Source organism: Nerophis lumbriciformis, linkage group LG22 (genome assembly GCF_033978685.3).
Source record: "Nerophis lumbriciformis linkage group LG22, RoL_Nlum_v2.1, whole genome shotgun sequence".
NCBI lineage: Eukaryota > Metazoa > Chordata > Actinopteri > Syngnathiformes > Syngnathidae > Nerophis > Nerophis lumbriciformis.
Window position 1 is genome coordinate 29,688,121 of NC_084569.2, and position 14,186 is coordinate 29,702,306.

General features: G+C 38.7%; 1 protein-coding gene across 1 annotated transcript in view; it reads left to right on the plus strand.

Annotated features, from left to right (window-relative positions):
- Positions 1–14,186, plus strand: part of tlcd4b (TLC domain containing 4b) — a 67,188-nt gene that overhangs the window by 39,582 nt on the left and 13,420 nt on the right. The window contains exon 3 of the mRNA XM_061973646.1: positions 3,381–3,470. Coding sequence (XP_061829630.1) covers positions 3,381–3,470 — 90 coding nt within the window. The remainder of the gene's footprint in view (positions 1–3,380; positions 3,471–14,186) is intronic.

Genomic DNA, 14,186 nt, shown 5'->3' on the forward strand with positions numbered 1-14,186 from the left:
TGTCCTTTTTTAGATAATGAAGACAATATCAACATAGAAATAAAAGTACTTTAAATAGATTTGTACTTTCTGACATAACCAAACTTGTAAGCAAATGGTGTTTTGTGATGACGCTGGGAGATACACCCACGTATCAAAGCATTGCCTTTCCACACAAATATGGCTATGAGCCGAACGTATCACAGGTTGAAGTTCAAGGGGCAGAGCTGTTCGTTATGCAACACCCTACACCGACTCCCCATTTTCACAGTTAATATTTAAAAGCACGTGGTTCTTTCTTGGAGTCCGCTACAACTAAAGGGCACGCACTGGTGGATGACTGCACACAGTGCCCAGCCATTGCGTAACCTCCCAGCTTTCAACTTGTTTGTTATGTAACCATCACTTAAAGTGCCAGGAGGGAGGCAACATGTTCAAAGAAAGACATGCACGTCTAATGAACATAGTAACCACACAGGTGTAGTAGTCTTACCCCTTTTGTTCTGTTCACATTGCATTTCTGAAATATTTTTTCACCCGCATTTTGACAAGTGATTGTTCTTATTTTTCTTTGCAGAACTTGCAAGAGTTTGTCGTGCAAACCCAAACACGTCTTTCCATCTTATAAAGGTTGTATTTATCCGCGGATAAGACTAGCTTTTAATCATAGGCTGCATATTTGCACAGTAGGACTCATTGTGATTGATGATTCAACCTGTCAGGGGTGTCCGACTCGTTTTCATCCTGATGAGTGATGGAATTCGGAGCGTCAGTTAAAACTGGTAAAGACGCATGAAGGTCTCGCCATAAGTGCATTTGATTGTTATATTAAGATAATGTAGGTTTTTAAATCAAAATTCAAGGAAAAATAGTGGTAAGCAGAGTCATGCCTACTGTTAAACTACAGTAAATGTTATTTAAAAAAAAATAAAAGGGGGTCATCCAACAAAAATATTTGCTTTATTGGAAACGTGTTAGAAGTAAGGGTGCTGCCATTATACATTACAATTTGTCGATAATAGTGGATGACGTGACTGAGTGAGTTAACACTATCGGTGACGGGCAAGCGACAGGTAGAGAGAAAAATGACTGCGGCCAAGGGGAAAAACAACACTGCGTACAAAAACATCAAAGGTATGAAAACATTATACCTTTAACACGTCAAAAACAGGACTTACTTGCTCAATTTTCAAAGCCGACATCCGTTTCATGGCCGATTGTAAAGTCTGTGATGAGGACGCATCTGGAGCAGGCATGTCTAAACTCCGGCCTTCAGGCGTTTTCAATTTGGCCCGTGAGTTAGTATGAGTTCAATAAAAAACTTGACCTGGAGCGTTGTATCCATATCATATATAAATATTCAGTGGTCTCATTGCTGCCATATTGACGCCATCCGGTGGCTAACGAAAGTAACTCTGCCTTTAATTATACTTTCAAGTCAATGAAGTATCGTATTTACATAAGACCCAATCCAAACAACCTTCCCTAGTCAAGATGCAGGAAAAAAGAAATTCAACCAGTACAAAAATTCAACAAACAAGGTCACACATAACACAACCTGTTCATTGAACTTTGTAGCTTTTTATTTAAAAAAATGTCCAATCAACAAAACACAAACCAAATATACACCCATTATCTATTACAAGGGATGAAGGTTGAAAAATGCAAAACACTGTCCACACTTATCCATGTTTGGCGCATTTTAGCTGCTTGATATTTCTGATTGATTAAATAACTTAAGGAAGTTGTCACAGAAGTATACAAGGTGGGAGTTGAACTTTCACATACTGTTAATATCCAGATATTTTAATTATAAATTATATGTCCATTACATTATTATATTTATGTACTCATATATGTATAGGCTTTATATAATTCTATCTATACATATATCTATCTATCTATCTATCTATCTATCTATCTGCAAGATAGTTAGCTAGCTTGGCTAACTCTGTGAAAAAATTGCTTTACCAACATTTCTAGCCAAAGTCCTCCAGCTAAACTTTGTCTACATACCTACATTCTCAAATCAAGATCATTGACATTGCTTGGATAATGATTATATTATTTTTGAAGTCCAAAGAAAATCAGTGGTACAATCAAAGGCTTGCTTTTTAAATGAAAGAAAAAGTTGAAGAGGTATTTTCATAAATAAGAGCCATAGATTCATAACCTGATAAGTCGAAACCCGTTGCATTAGTCGTTAGTTGCAGACCTACATTAGGTACAATTGAAGAACAAATGCAATTGCAGTACAAATGTCCTGCCAAAATTAAAAGAACAAATGAAAGATAAATAAGTGAATGTTTTAATGCATGAATGGCTTTAACAAGTCAAAATTATGTTCATAACTGTCATGAACAGAATTTCTACAGTAGTCTAGGTGCATCCAGGGTGTAGAGCGGTTCTGTTTTTTTTGGTGGCTTGCTTTATGCGGTTGATTTTGGCTCCTGGCTTCATCGGACTGTGACCTTCAGCTATCGCTGGATTAGTTTGCAGCCGAATATGAAGTGGCGAGGATGATAATCGGGACCTCCAGGTCCGAATCGAAGGTTCTTGTCTGGAAAAGAGTACAATGTCATCTGCGGGTCGGGATGAGCTCCTGTTTCGAGAGGAGCACTTTAAGTACCTCGGGGTCCTGTTCACAAGTGAGGAAAGGATGGATACTGAAATCAACCGGCGGATTGATGTGGCGTCGACAGGGATGAAAACTCTGCATTGGTATGTCGTGGTAAAGAAGTAGCTCAGACAAAAGCTCTCAATCTACCAATCAATTTATGGTCTTACCCTTACTTATGTTCATGAGCTTTGGGTAGTGATCGAAAGGAGTTTCCTCTTGTCTGTAGGGTGGCTGGGTTTTCCCTTCGAAACAAGGTGAGAAGCTCTGTCATTCGGGAGGAACTGTAAATAGAGCCGCTACTCAAGCATCTGGTCAGAATGCTTCTAGGACGCCTCTAGGGAAGATTTAGGCAGGAGGGTCTGGGGAAGACCGAGGGTATGCTGGGTCTTAGAAACGCCTCGAGATCTCCCATGAGTAGCCCGTTAGAGGGAAATCTGGGTGTCTTTGCTTGGGCTGCAGCCTCAGGGACTCAACCATGAGTAAGCTGAAGAAAATGGATGGATGTATGGATGGCTTTAATGATCCCGTTCTGTCAACCTTATATATACTGCAGATATAGATGCACGGAGCAACCACACCGTCGTATTTGGCATGATGTGCATTATTTTCAGGCTTTTGCTTGCCACGTTATACGAAGTGACGAGTCGGATCTGGCCCACGGGCCCTGACTTTGACACCCATGTCTAGCTAGCAAGTGATAAGAACAGAGACATGACTACAGATTTCTCCGACAACCCATTTTTTGTTACTAATGCATTCATTTGTATGTGTTCTGTCATAGGTTGGTGTCGACTGTCCACGCTCTGGTTGTGGGATTATTTTGTTTGTACATCCTTTGGTTCGATGACGCAGTCAATGCGAACCCCGTCTGGTAAGAGAAAACAAACAAATGCTGTTGAATATGTGAGATATTACTCGTTAATTCTTGAAAAACAGAAATGCACACAGGCAGTTTGTGTTACAGCGTTTCATGGTTACGACACACTTGTTTGGTTCGTAAATGCAAGACTTCCTTGAGAACTAGTTTGTGCAGGAAATATTTATCCTATGAAATTAAATAATACATTTAAAAATAATATTTTTCATTAACGTCGCATTTATGTTTTCTTAGGGCATTGAATCGATGGCAACTGCACTGTTAGGTCATATCTAGGTCTGACCAAACAAAGTCTATGAGCATGAACTGATAAAGCCTGCTTAGATAAGTGGCGAAACATCTTCTCAGACAAACTGAACAGTCCAGTTGCGATTTGGTTGAATGCCCTGAGAATACAATGACCTGGATGGATGAGGACATACATAGACCATTTAATATTTTTATTACAGTATTTTATTGGGGTTTTACAGTCTCAAATCTTATGGTACGATATTATCACGGTATGAAGGTCACAGTTAGTCAAAAAAAAAGGTTGGTAAAAATGCCAGTGTGTAAAATGAAGTGTCAGGAATGTTTAAGATAAACTCACTTACTGTAATTAAACACAAACATATTGATAAAATGTTCTAATTATATTTGTTTCTCCAAACAAATATTTTGAAGTGCAAATAATTGTTCAGGAACATCTACAGTTTCAAGCAAATATTTAAAAGAATAACTTACAGTTGATGTCTTTTAAAGTAACAATGTAAATATCCAGTGTAACAAGTGTGAAAAAATAATGTACAGTTAATGTCTTTCAACTTTTATATCATGGGATGCAGTGTCCTCTACAGTGGTCATTTTTTATGTCAGTCTGGAAAATGTTGTTTCTCAGAAAATAAAAATATAACTTTTCATAATGTAAATACCTCACAAACTGGTGTTTAGCTTCAAATATCTTTTCACTGTGACGGTTTATGAGCTTGCCACCCGAGTACAGCTGGAATAGGCTCCAGCCCCCCTGCGACATCGGGAGACAAGCGGTAGAAAAATAGACGGTTGGATTGAGGATGTAACAAGTAGCTTTTTAGTTTACTCTTATTTCCTGCATTGAGTATTTGTTTTGGGGGTGATTTCCCGCTGTGCGGTGCGACTAGACCGACTGGCTCTGTGTCGCCTTGGAAACGCTCGAAATGAAAGTGGGGTGCTTCACTTTGCAGAAGGCAGACTTTCTTACCTCTGCCAAAGAAGTTATGTGTTGGTCTGTTTGTTAGCGACATAGCACAACCAGTTATGGACAGATTAAATGTCCAAAAAGTATGAAGACACTTCACTTCCTACTTACTGCGTTAAACTCCTCCACCGCAGAGGATTCCGGGAGATGTAGTTTATTTACAGACCCGGCCAACGCTGAAATGCCAGATAAAAACTTCACTCTCCCAAGTTTTCGTTTGATCCGTCACTTTGAAAAGAGAAGACTTTGAAACTGAAATACCATGATATTTATAATCCCGTTACATCCCTAGAATTTTATATGTCCTTCATATGTTTTGTGTACAGTGTAAGTGACTTAGTTTATTTTGATATACAGACCCTTTTCAAAAAATGAGAATATCAAGGAAAAGTGTATTTATTTCCATAATTCCATTAAAAAATGTGAAACTTCCATAGATTATAGATTAAGGCCCCACAATTTAAACAATTTAAAGTATTTAGTTGTTTATTTATACATTGGGCTTCCATCTCATAAAACCCACGAAAACAGGATTTAAAAAAATTAGAATACTGTGAAGAAATCACCATTTACTTCTCTGCCAGATTCCTGAATCTTCTATGTTTGATAATCCGCCAAAGCCCACGGTCAGCTCTTCTGCTGGTGCATCTTCTCCTGCCACATTTTGCCCTTCCACTAGACTTTCCATTGATATGCTTGGACACAGTACTCTGTTGAACAGCCAGCCTTCTGAGCTATGAACCTGTGTGGCTTACATCCCGTGGAGGGTATCAATGATGCTCTTCTGGCCGGTTGTCAAGTCTGCAGTCTTACCCATATTGATCGGAACTGAGACGATTGAACCAAAGTGAAGCAATTTAATGACAATCTGTGCAGGTGCTTTAAGTTTAGTAGATGAGTAGTGTGTGACACCCAGTTTAAAACATTCATGCCCTGTAAAATTTGGGCTGATTGCGATTTTTTTTGAAGTCCTGTTTTCGTGGGTTTTGTGAACTGGAGGCCCAAATTATGTACAAATAAACAACTAGATACTTGAAATCATTTAAGTTGTGGGCCCTGAATCTATCATCTATGGAAGTTTAACGTTTTGAATGGAATTATGTAAATAAATACACTTTTCCATGATATTCTCATTTTTTGGAAAGGGTCTGTTTTATGTTTTGAGTAGACAGACGTGTCGTAAGAACTGAACTTGTTCGTAAACCAAGGACCTATTTCTTCGACATCCACCCGAGGCTTTAATTGCAATTTCTCCTTTTAAAAGGCTCCTTCCGCCCTCTTAGCCTGATTCTTCTCTCCCTCCTCTTTTCTTATGCTGCCTCTTCTTCTCCCAGCACACAGACTAGAGTCCTACCAACAAGGCTTCTTTTCATAGCAAACAGCTCAACCTTCTACACCCGCTCCCCATGTCTCCCTACCGCCTCCCTAGCTGTCCGTTATAGCAACACCCCACATCTCTGTAAAATGAATGCAGCGCACCTCCTTCACTCGTATTGTCTCCCTGCCGGCCTTGGCCAGCATTGCTCATGGAGTGGCAGAGGGAAGAAAGGACTTTGTGTCTATGGTGGGGCACCGGGGGTCCGGCTAAGAAGGGGAGGGGATAAAAGAAGGCGAATCAAGCTGCGTGGGTCCCCAAGAACTGGGATTTTTCATGAATTCTGTTCAGGGTGCGAGGGAAAGATATGTTAGTAGTGAAAATATTTTAATTTGCTGCTCCAGCCTGAGCTTAGCACATTGCATGCTGCACTTGTGAAGGTGAGACTTCACACCCTTGTTTGATTGAATTTCTCGGCGTTTCCACCCACACTAACTACATTTCAGAACAGATTTCTTTGCCACACCGAAGTGCTGAAGGCAATAATCCTTCAGCCAATCAAATTGCATTGCATCATCGTTGAAAATCCATAGCAGAACAGCAACATTGTTCTGCCTGTCTATGCTTGAGTGGCCACAGCCAAACCGCTCAAAACCTGCGGCAGCCATAATCCATTCTCCTTTTCTTTCCACACACTGCGTCCAAATGCACCCACCTTTTCTTACTGTCCTCACTGGACTTGAAATTACGGGCCTTATTAATAAATAAAAATCCGCTTATGCAAGTAATAAGGTCACACTAGTGCATATTGGGTTTTTGTTGATCGTTGAATAAGTGATACCTGCGAATTCGTTCTCCTCTGTCTTTTGAACTGCTACTTTTTTTTCTTTTTTTTTTTAATCTAAATAATTCAGTGCAAGCACTGCTGAGTATGTTCAAAGTGTCAAGAGAAAGGGAGGACGGTGGATGAGTGCACAATTGCTGCACTGTGTTTTTGTAGGTTGTAATGTCTCAGAACAGTTCCAATTATTGTGTAATTGCCCCATAGACGACGACAGGGTTGTTTCCCCACTTATTTGATACTTTATTTAATGTTCCTATTTATTTTTCTTCAATTAAATTCAACATTCTTTTTTTTTGCTGAGAAACGTAGCCAAATAAGTGCCACCCAAGAGTAGACCTTCAAATAAACTAGGGCTGCAACAACTAATCGATTAAATCGATTAAAATTGATTATAAAAATAGTTGGCGATTAATTTAGTCATCGATTCGTTGGATCTATGCTATGTGCATGCGCAGAGGCTACTTTTTTTATATATATATATATATATTTTTTTTTTTTAATAAACCTTTATTTATAAACTGCAACATTTACAAACAGCTGAGAAACAATAATTAAAATAAGTATGGTGCCAGTATGCTGTTTTTAAAAAAATAAAATACTGGAAAGGATAGAAATGTAGTTTGTCTCTTTTAGCCGATTATTAATCGATTAATCGAAGTAATAATCGACAGATTAATCGATTATCAATTTAGTTGTTAGTTGCAGCCCTAAAATAAACCAGTTATTCGAGGAGTTAGTAATGGCGTTTAGAACCGTTTTTTTGTTACAGATAGGGCTGAATGCCAAATTCGGTACTTTTATGGGTACCGACTGAATTTTGTCTGTCGAGAGCGGATGTGAGAGAATAGTACAAAAAAAGTTTGGAAATTCCGATTCACGTAAAATCTAACGGTACCATATATTGATAGCTTTGTTGCAATTGTGACGGCACGGGCTCAAGCACTTGGAGGGCATACAGGCGTTTTTCCAACGGACTACCCTCTTGGTAATATTAGAATTTTACAAGCCAACAAAGCAAGCATACCTGCAGGAAAGCGCTCAAAAGTAAGGGTCCACTTTTCGCCCTAACTCAATGCTAATTTCCATTGAATATGCCATATGACCGATACCAACAACGGATACACGCAAGTTCCAGCGACAACAATCTCAGCAGAGGGGGAGGAGTCTTTCCGACACAATATGACAGACGCATACTTATGACCACATAAGTATGTCCGTCAATCTGTGACGCCATCACGCCCGAATGCATGTATTTTAGGATTAGGCACTTTGGCTTTGTTTAACATGAGTATCCAACAATCTTACATTTGTAAGTCAGAAAAGACAAAAGTTCTTCATAATTTCCCTTTAAGCATTGTAGAAAATGGATGCCAAATTATCCGAATTGACCTAAACTGCAAGACATCCTAAGTGATGTGTTTTTGACTTAAGTAATACCTAGAGATGTAACGATAAACGGTATTAATGATAACATTGGTAAAACTCCCGCTAATTAGTTTTACCATTTTGAATAAGAATTATCAAAAAAACGTGATTGATAACTGCACTTTGATAAACTCACAAACTGACTGGCGCCAGCTCGCTACCTTATAAATTAACATGAAAACAAAAGAGATTAACGCCTTTCCCCATTAGGAAACAATATACCCCAATCTAAACTTGTAATGCTGTCTGAGCAACTAAGCTATTCAATTGTGCACTTTGAACCTACAAGCTGTGCTCCCCTAGAACCGGGCGATCATTATATACTTTGTTCAAGGACTGCTGAGCATAGTAGGACGCCACAACGCCCGCCAGAAATAACGAAGAATAATAGATTTTGTTACTTACTGTTATTTTGAATTCATCTTAAAATTCTATAGTACAAACCAATATTTAAAACAAAAGCTTAGCCATTAGTCACATATTAGTGAAGCATAAGAAACATAAAACATGCAAAATAGTGGGTTTTCTAAGACTGTCTATTTTATCCATTCAGAAAATTAACTTTGTCAGAAGATTTCAGTATAAGTACTTTTTGAGCATGTTCAACATAACCTCGATAATGATAGCCGTGATCATTTTGGTCACGATAACCGTGATATGAAATGTTCATATCGTTACATCCCTAGCACCGTATTTTCGGGACTACGGAGTGCACCGGTATACTAGCCAAACCCACTCAATTTTAGGGGGGGGGGGGAATATGTTTCCTTATATTAACCGCCTCGGACTATAATTCGTAGATACATATTGCAGAATGAGTTATTTATACAAAGATTCTGTAACAGTTTATTCCAAACAATGTCTGTAAAACGGCTGGTCAAACAAAACAGAAGTCATTGTCATGGACCCACTACCTGCGGAAGCCTGCTATCCAATTAGACTCAATAACGCCACGGTGACGTTTTGGTAAGTTTATTGAGGAGTTTGTGAAACTGAAACAATACAAAAAGAATGCCATTGTAAGTTAATAATACTAACAGACATTAGTAAACGTGTTTACATGCTAACGACATTACAATAGCACATACAAATGTGCATGAAAACACTCTAACAGACATTACACATGGGACGGTTTAGTAAGTACAAACAGTTTTAGTTACCGTATTTTTCGGAGTATAAGTCGCACCGGCCGAAAATGCATAATAAAGAAGGAAAAAAACATAAGTCGCACTGGAGTATAAGTCGCATTTTTTGGGGACATTTATTTGATAAAACCCAACACCAAGAATAGACATTTGAAAGGCAATTTAAAATACATAAAGAATAGTGAACAACAGGCTGAATAAGTGTACGTTATATGACACATAAATAACCAACTGAGAACGTGCCTGGTATGTTAACGTAAGTCATTCAAATAACTAACATATAGAACATGCTATACTTTTACCAAACAATCTGTCACTCCTAATCGCTAAATCCGATTAAATCTTATACGTCTAGTCTCTTACGTGAATGAGCTAAATAATATTATTTGATATTTTACGGTAATGTGTTAATAATTTCACACATAAGTCGCTCCTGAGTATAAGTCGCATCTCCGGTCAAACTATGAAAAAAAACGGTATATCGTAAACCTTACAAACGTTGCTTGGAGTTATGCATCCATGCGAGTAAAAACACTACGGACTGAATGACACTCTTACTTCCGGTTGAAAGCACTAATTGGAAGGACACTGCAACACCTGCAGTGAGCGAACTCATACAAAAAATGGCGCCACAGCACAGTGTATTTACCTATTTTTTTCTTTGAACTGTTTTTATTATTGTTGTTAGCCAAGAAAAATCTATAAATCAGCCGCACCGTCTTATAAGCCGCAGCGTTCAAAGTGTAGGAAAAAAAAGTAGTGGCTTAGAATACGGAATGTACGGTAAAAAGACAAACTAACATGTCCCCTTTTTATTTGATGATAGATGCTAATTTGTTTGCTTCGGATCGACTGTTTGTTTTTGTTTTTTCTTTTGGGTGCTGCTCAGACGTATAAAAAAAACTGAGTTCTGAAATAATATATTAAGACGCGTACTTGTATCACTGAACATGATCACGAGTAGGAGAGTACGCTTGAAGTTTGGTGTACAAGTATACAATATCCCCTTTCAAGGGCAAGGTTTAGTCAAGCGTGCTTTTAGGGAGGAGTGTGGCTTCACAGTACTTTTAATTCACTTAAGCTGATGATGATGATGATGACACACCGAGAAGCCTCACCTGACAACAGCGAGCAGTGTCAACGTGCATGTTGTGTCCATGATTTAAATGACTCGTTCCATTCCAATGGAGCTGTAAATGAGTACAGCAGCTCAATTAACGGGGTACAAGAAACGTGTTCTAAAGCCGGTTCACACTCTGAAAACATCAGAAGCCAATTAAAGGGACAGAGTTCACACTATGACACTCTTCATCAAATGAATATGTGTATTGTTTGCACTACAATGAACATATTTATCAGTAACTATTTGTATACAGTTAAACTTGGTTAATTATAATGTTACTGTTTGTTCTTTCGGTCATGTGCAGCTGCTAAAAACTGATTTTACAGTGAATATCGGTGACGGTGACAAAGGACACTATCCTATTCTATAGCGCTCAAGATTATTCAGCCTGTATTGCAGATCAATTTCAGTGTTTCCCCCAGAAAATGTGTTAAGGTGGTGACTCTCCAGGGTGAGGGGACCGGGGAAGGGTTGTGGGTGGGTGTAAGGATCGGTGTAACTAGGCCTGTCGCCATCACGCCTCCACCTCGTCGCTGCCACCACAGCCTGGGGGGGCAATAGACTACAGACTGTGGTGAAGTAGGCCGGCTTCGTCGCGTGACGAAGCCTACAACTTTTGGTTGTGTTTTCCGCTCCATTTGCTGAATGGCGATATACGATATGTATCTCGATATTTTTTCTGTAAAGTAAAAACAAAACAGTCCTAGTTACCTGAGATACTAAAATAATGACTTACAAAGTCAAATTAATGACTTACTGTAAGTAAGCGTTTGCAATAAGAGTTGAAAAAAAGAGTTAAAAGTGGGGCCACATGCTGACATATGTTTAACTCATCATGCTTAATTTATTACAGCATTTGGGAAGCCTGTAGTTGATTTTTATTATGTAAATGTTATATTTTTATCAACATGTGATAGCAGGGACCCTGCCATTCAAAACTAGGCTGCTACATTACTAATGATTAATGTAACTATAGCTGAAAAAATAGTACAATAGCAATAGGAGAGACTATTCATCCCTGAACACCATGGAGTTCATGTAGGCTTTATGATGCAGTTACATTATTATATCAACTATCAGAGACAGAAACTCTTCATTTAACATAGTCATTTTTTGCTGCTTCAACACAGCTCAATCAACGCAGAAAAAGGTCAAGTGAAATAACTTAGTTGTTAACTGTAGGTCAATAATGCTTGTCTTTCTCTCAGACAGACAGGGCTTTGCTGTCCGTAACGCATGCATGCACACACACCGCACAGTGAGCTAACGTTACGCTAAAAGCTAATTAGCCTTCACCCCAAGGACTGCGAGCGAGCTGAGCTGCCGCTTATGTTTCTACAACGTCAACGGGCTCATAGTGATGTTACTAGTAGTTGACTGGGAGGTGTTTATTATAATTTGGGGAAGGTCCGCTGCATTATGCTCACCTGCTAAACACCTTTCTGCTCATCCCACCGTCTCTCCTCTCTGCCTGCCTGAGCACTGACTACATGCGCTCTGAATACGCACTGCTGATTGGCTGTTACATGCGCTCTGAATACGCACTGCTGATTGGCTGTTACCGCTCTGCGTGTAACCAATCAGATGGTTCTGTGGGTGGGACAATGCTGGGTGCTGCAGAGACTTATTGGCAGAGGCAGAACTAAGCGGAGCAGCTTAAGACTTTAGTTTAGGCGGTGACTCTTTGTTGTTAAGGCGGTCGCCGCTGCGGAAAACCCTGAATTTAAAAGATGCACATACTACATACAGAAAAATACTTCTACATAATACAAGACCCTCAGTTGAAGTACAAGTTCTGTACCTACGACGGCCATGTACAGTACAGGCCAAAAGTTTGGACACACCTTCTCATTCAATGCGTTTTCTTTATTTTCATGACTATTAACATTGTAGGATGTCACTGAAGGCATCAAAACTATGAATGAACACATGTGGAGTTATGTACGGAACCAAAAAATGTGAAACAACTGAAAACATGTTTTATATTCTAGTTTCTTCAAAATAGCCACCCTATGCTCTGATTACTGCTTTGCACACTCTCGGTATTCTCTCGATGAGCCTCAAGAGGTAGTCACCTGAAATATCTTTCACTTCACAGGTGTGCCTTTTCAGTAGGGATGTCCGATAATGGCTTTTTGCCGATATCCAATATTCTGATATTGTCCAACTTTTTAATTACCGATACCGATATCAACCGATACCGATATCAACCGATATATACAGTCGTGGAATTAACACATTATTATGCCTAATTTGGACAACCAGGTATGGTGAAGATAAGGTACTTTTAAAAAAATAATAATAATAAAATAAGATAAATAAATTAAAAACATTTTCTTGAATAAAAAAGAAAGTAAAACAATATAAAAACAGTTACATTGAAACTAGTAATTAATGAAAATTTGTCAAATTAACTGTTAAAGGTTAGTACTAGTAGTGGACCAGCAGCACGCACAATCATGTGTGCTTACGGACTGTATCCCTGCAGACTGTATTGATATATATTGATATATAATGTAGGAACCAGAATATTAATAACAGAAAGAAACAACCCTTTTGTGTGAATGTGTAAATGGGGGGGAATGTTTTTTGGGTTGGTGCACTAATTGTAAGTGGATCTTGTGTTTTTTATGTTGATTTAATAAAAAAAAATTTAAAAGACCAATACCGATAATAAAAAAAACGATACCGATAATTTCCGATATTACATTTTAACGCATTTATCGGACATCTCTACTTTTCAGGGTTGATTAGTGAAATTTCTTGCTTTATCAATGGGGTTGGTGCCATCAGTTGTTGTGAATGAGGAGGTGTGTACAAACTTTTGGTCTGTTTTGGTGTACGGTATGTCGAAACCTGTATTAAATTACACCTAAGTCACCCACATATAACACACCCAGCAATAAAAGACTGAACACAACATTTGATTAAACATTACCCTCATAAAAAAAATAATAATAATAATAAAAAAAGCATACAACTCCTTTACCCAAGTATTCTTTGTATCCATTTATTGCACTCAAGAAAAGGGCTTATGGTTCGGATAAAGTGGTGATTATTAGACGACTATGCTGCTATGGCCCCTTCTACACCTAACCTTATCCTTGTACACACACATACACACACCATGGTCGTTTAAGACCCCTCCCCTTCTCCGTCTGCCGGCGAAACGCGACCTAATACGCATGCGCGGAAAATGCGCACGTCATAGTGTTGCTTTGTGTGCAAGTTCTTAAATGTAACTTATCTGAACAATATCCATTGTTGTGGTATTTCAATTAACTGGAATCCAGTGTGCTGTGGGGCCCTATTGTAGTGAATCACACCTGAGACATCATAAATTAATCAAATCTTTAATAGACAAGTGAAAGTACACAATGTGACAAAGAACATTTTACAACAATCAATCTCGGGATGTAGATATCTGGTCAGGACACTCCTCACTCTTTTGCCTTCACCTTCATTGTCTATTCCTTTTTGGTGGCTTTATATACTCTGGACCTAGACGTTGAGTCCGCAACATACATGGCGGACAATAACTGATACAGTCTGCTTTGCCAGTCCAAAAGCATTCGCCGTTTTTCCGTAGTCTTCCCTCGACGGCCAAGTAATACAAAGCACACGCTACCTTTTTTTTTATCA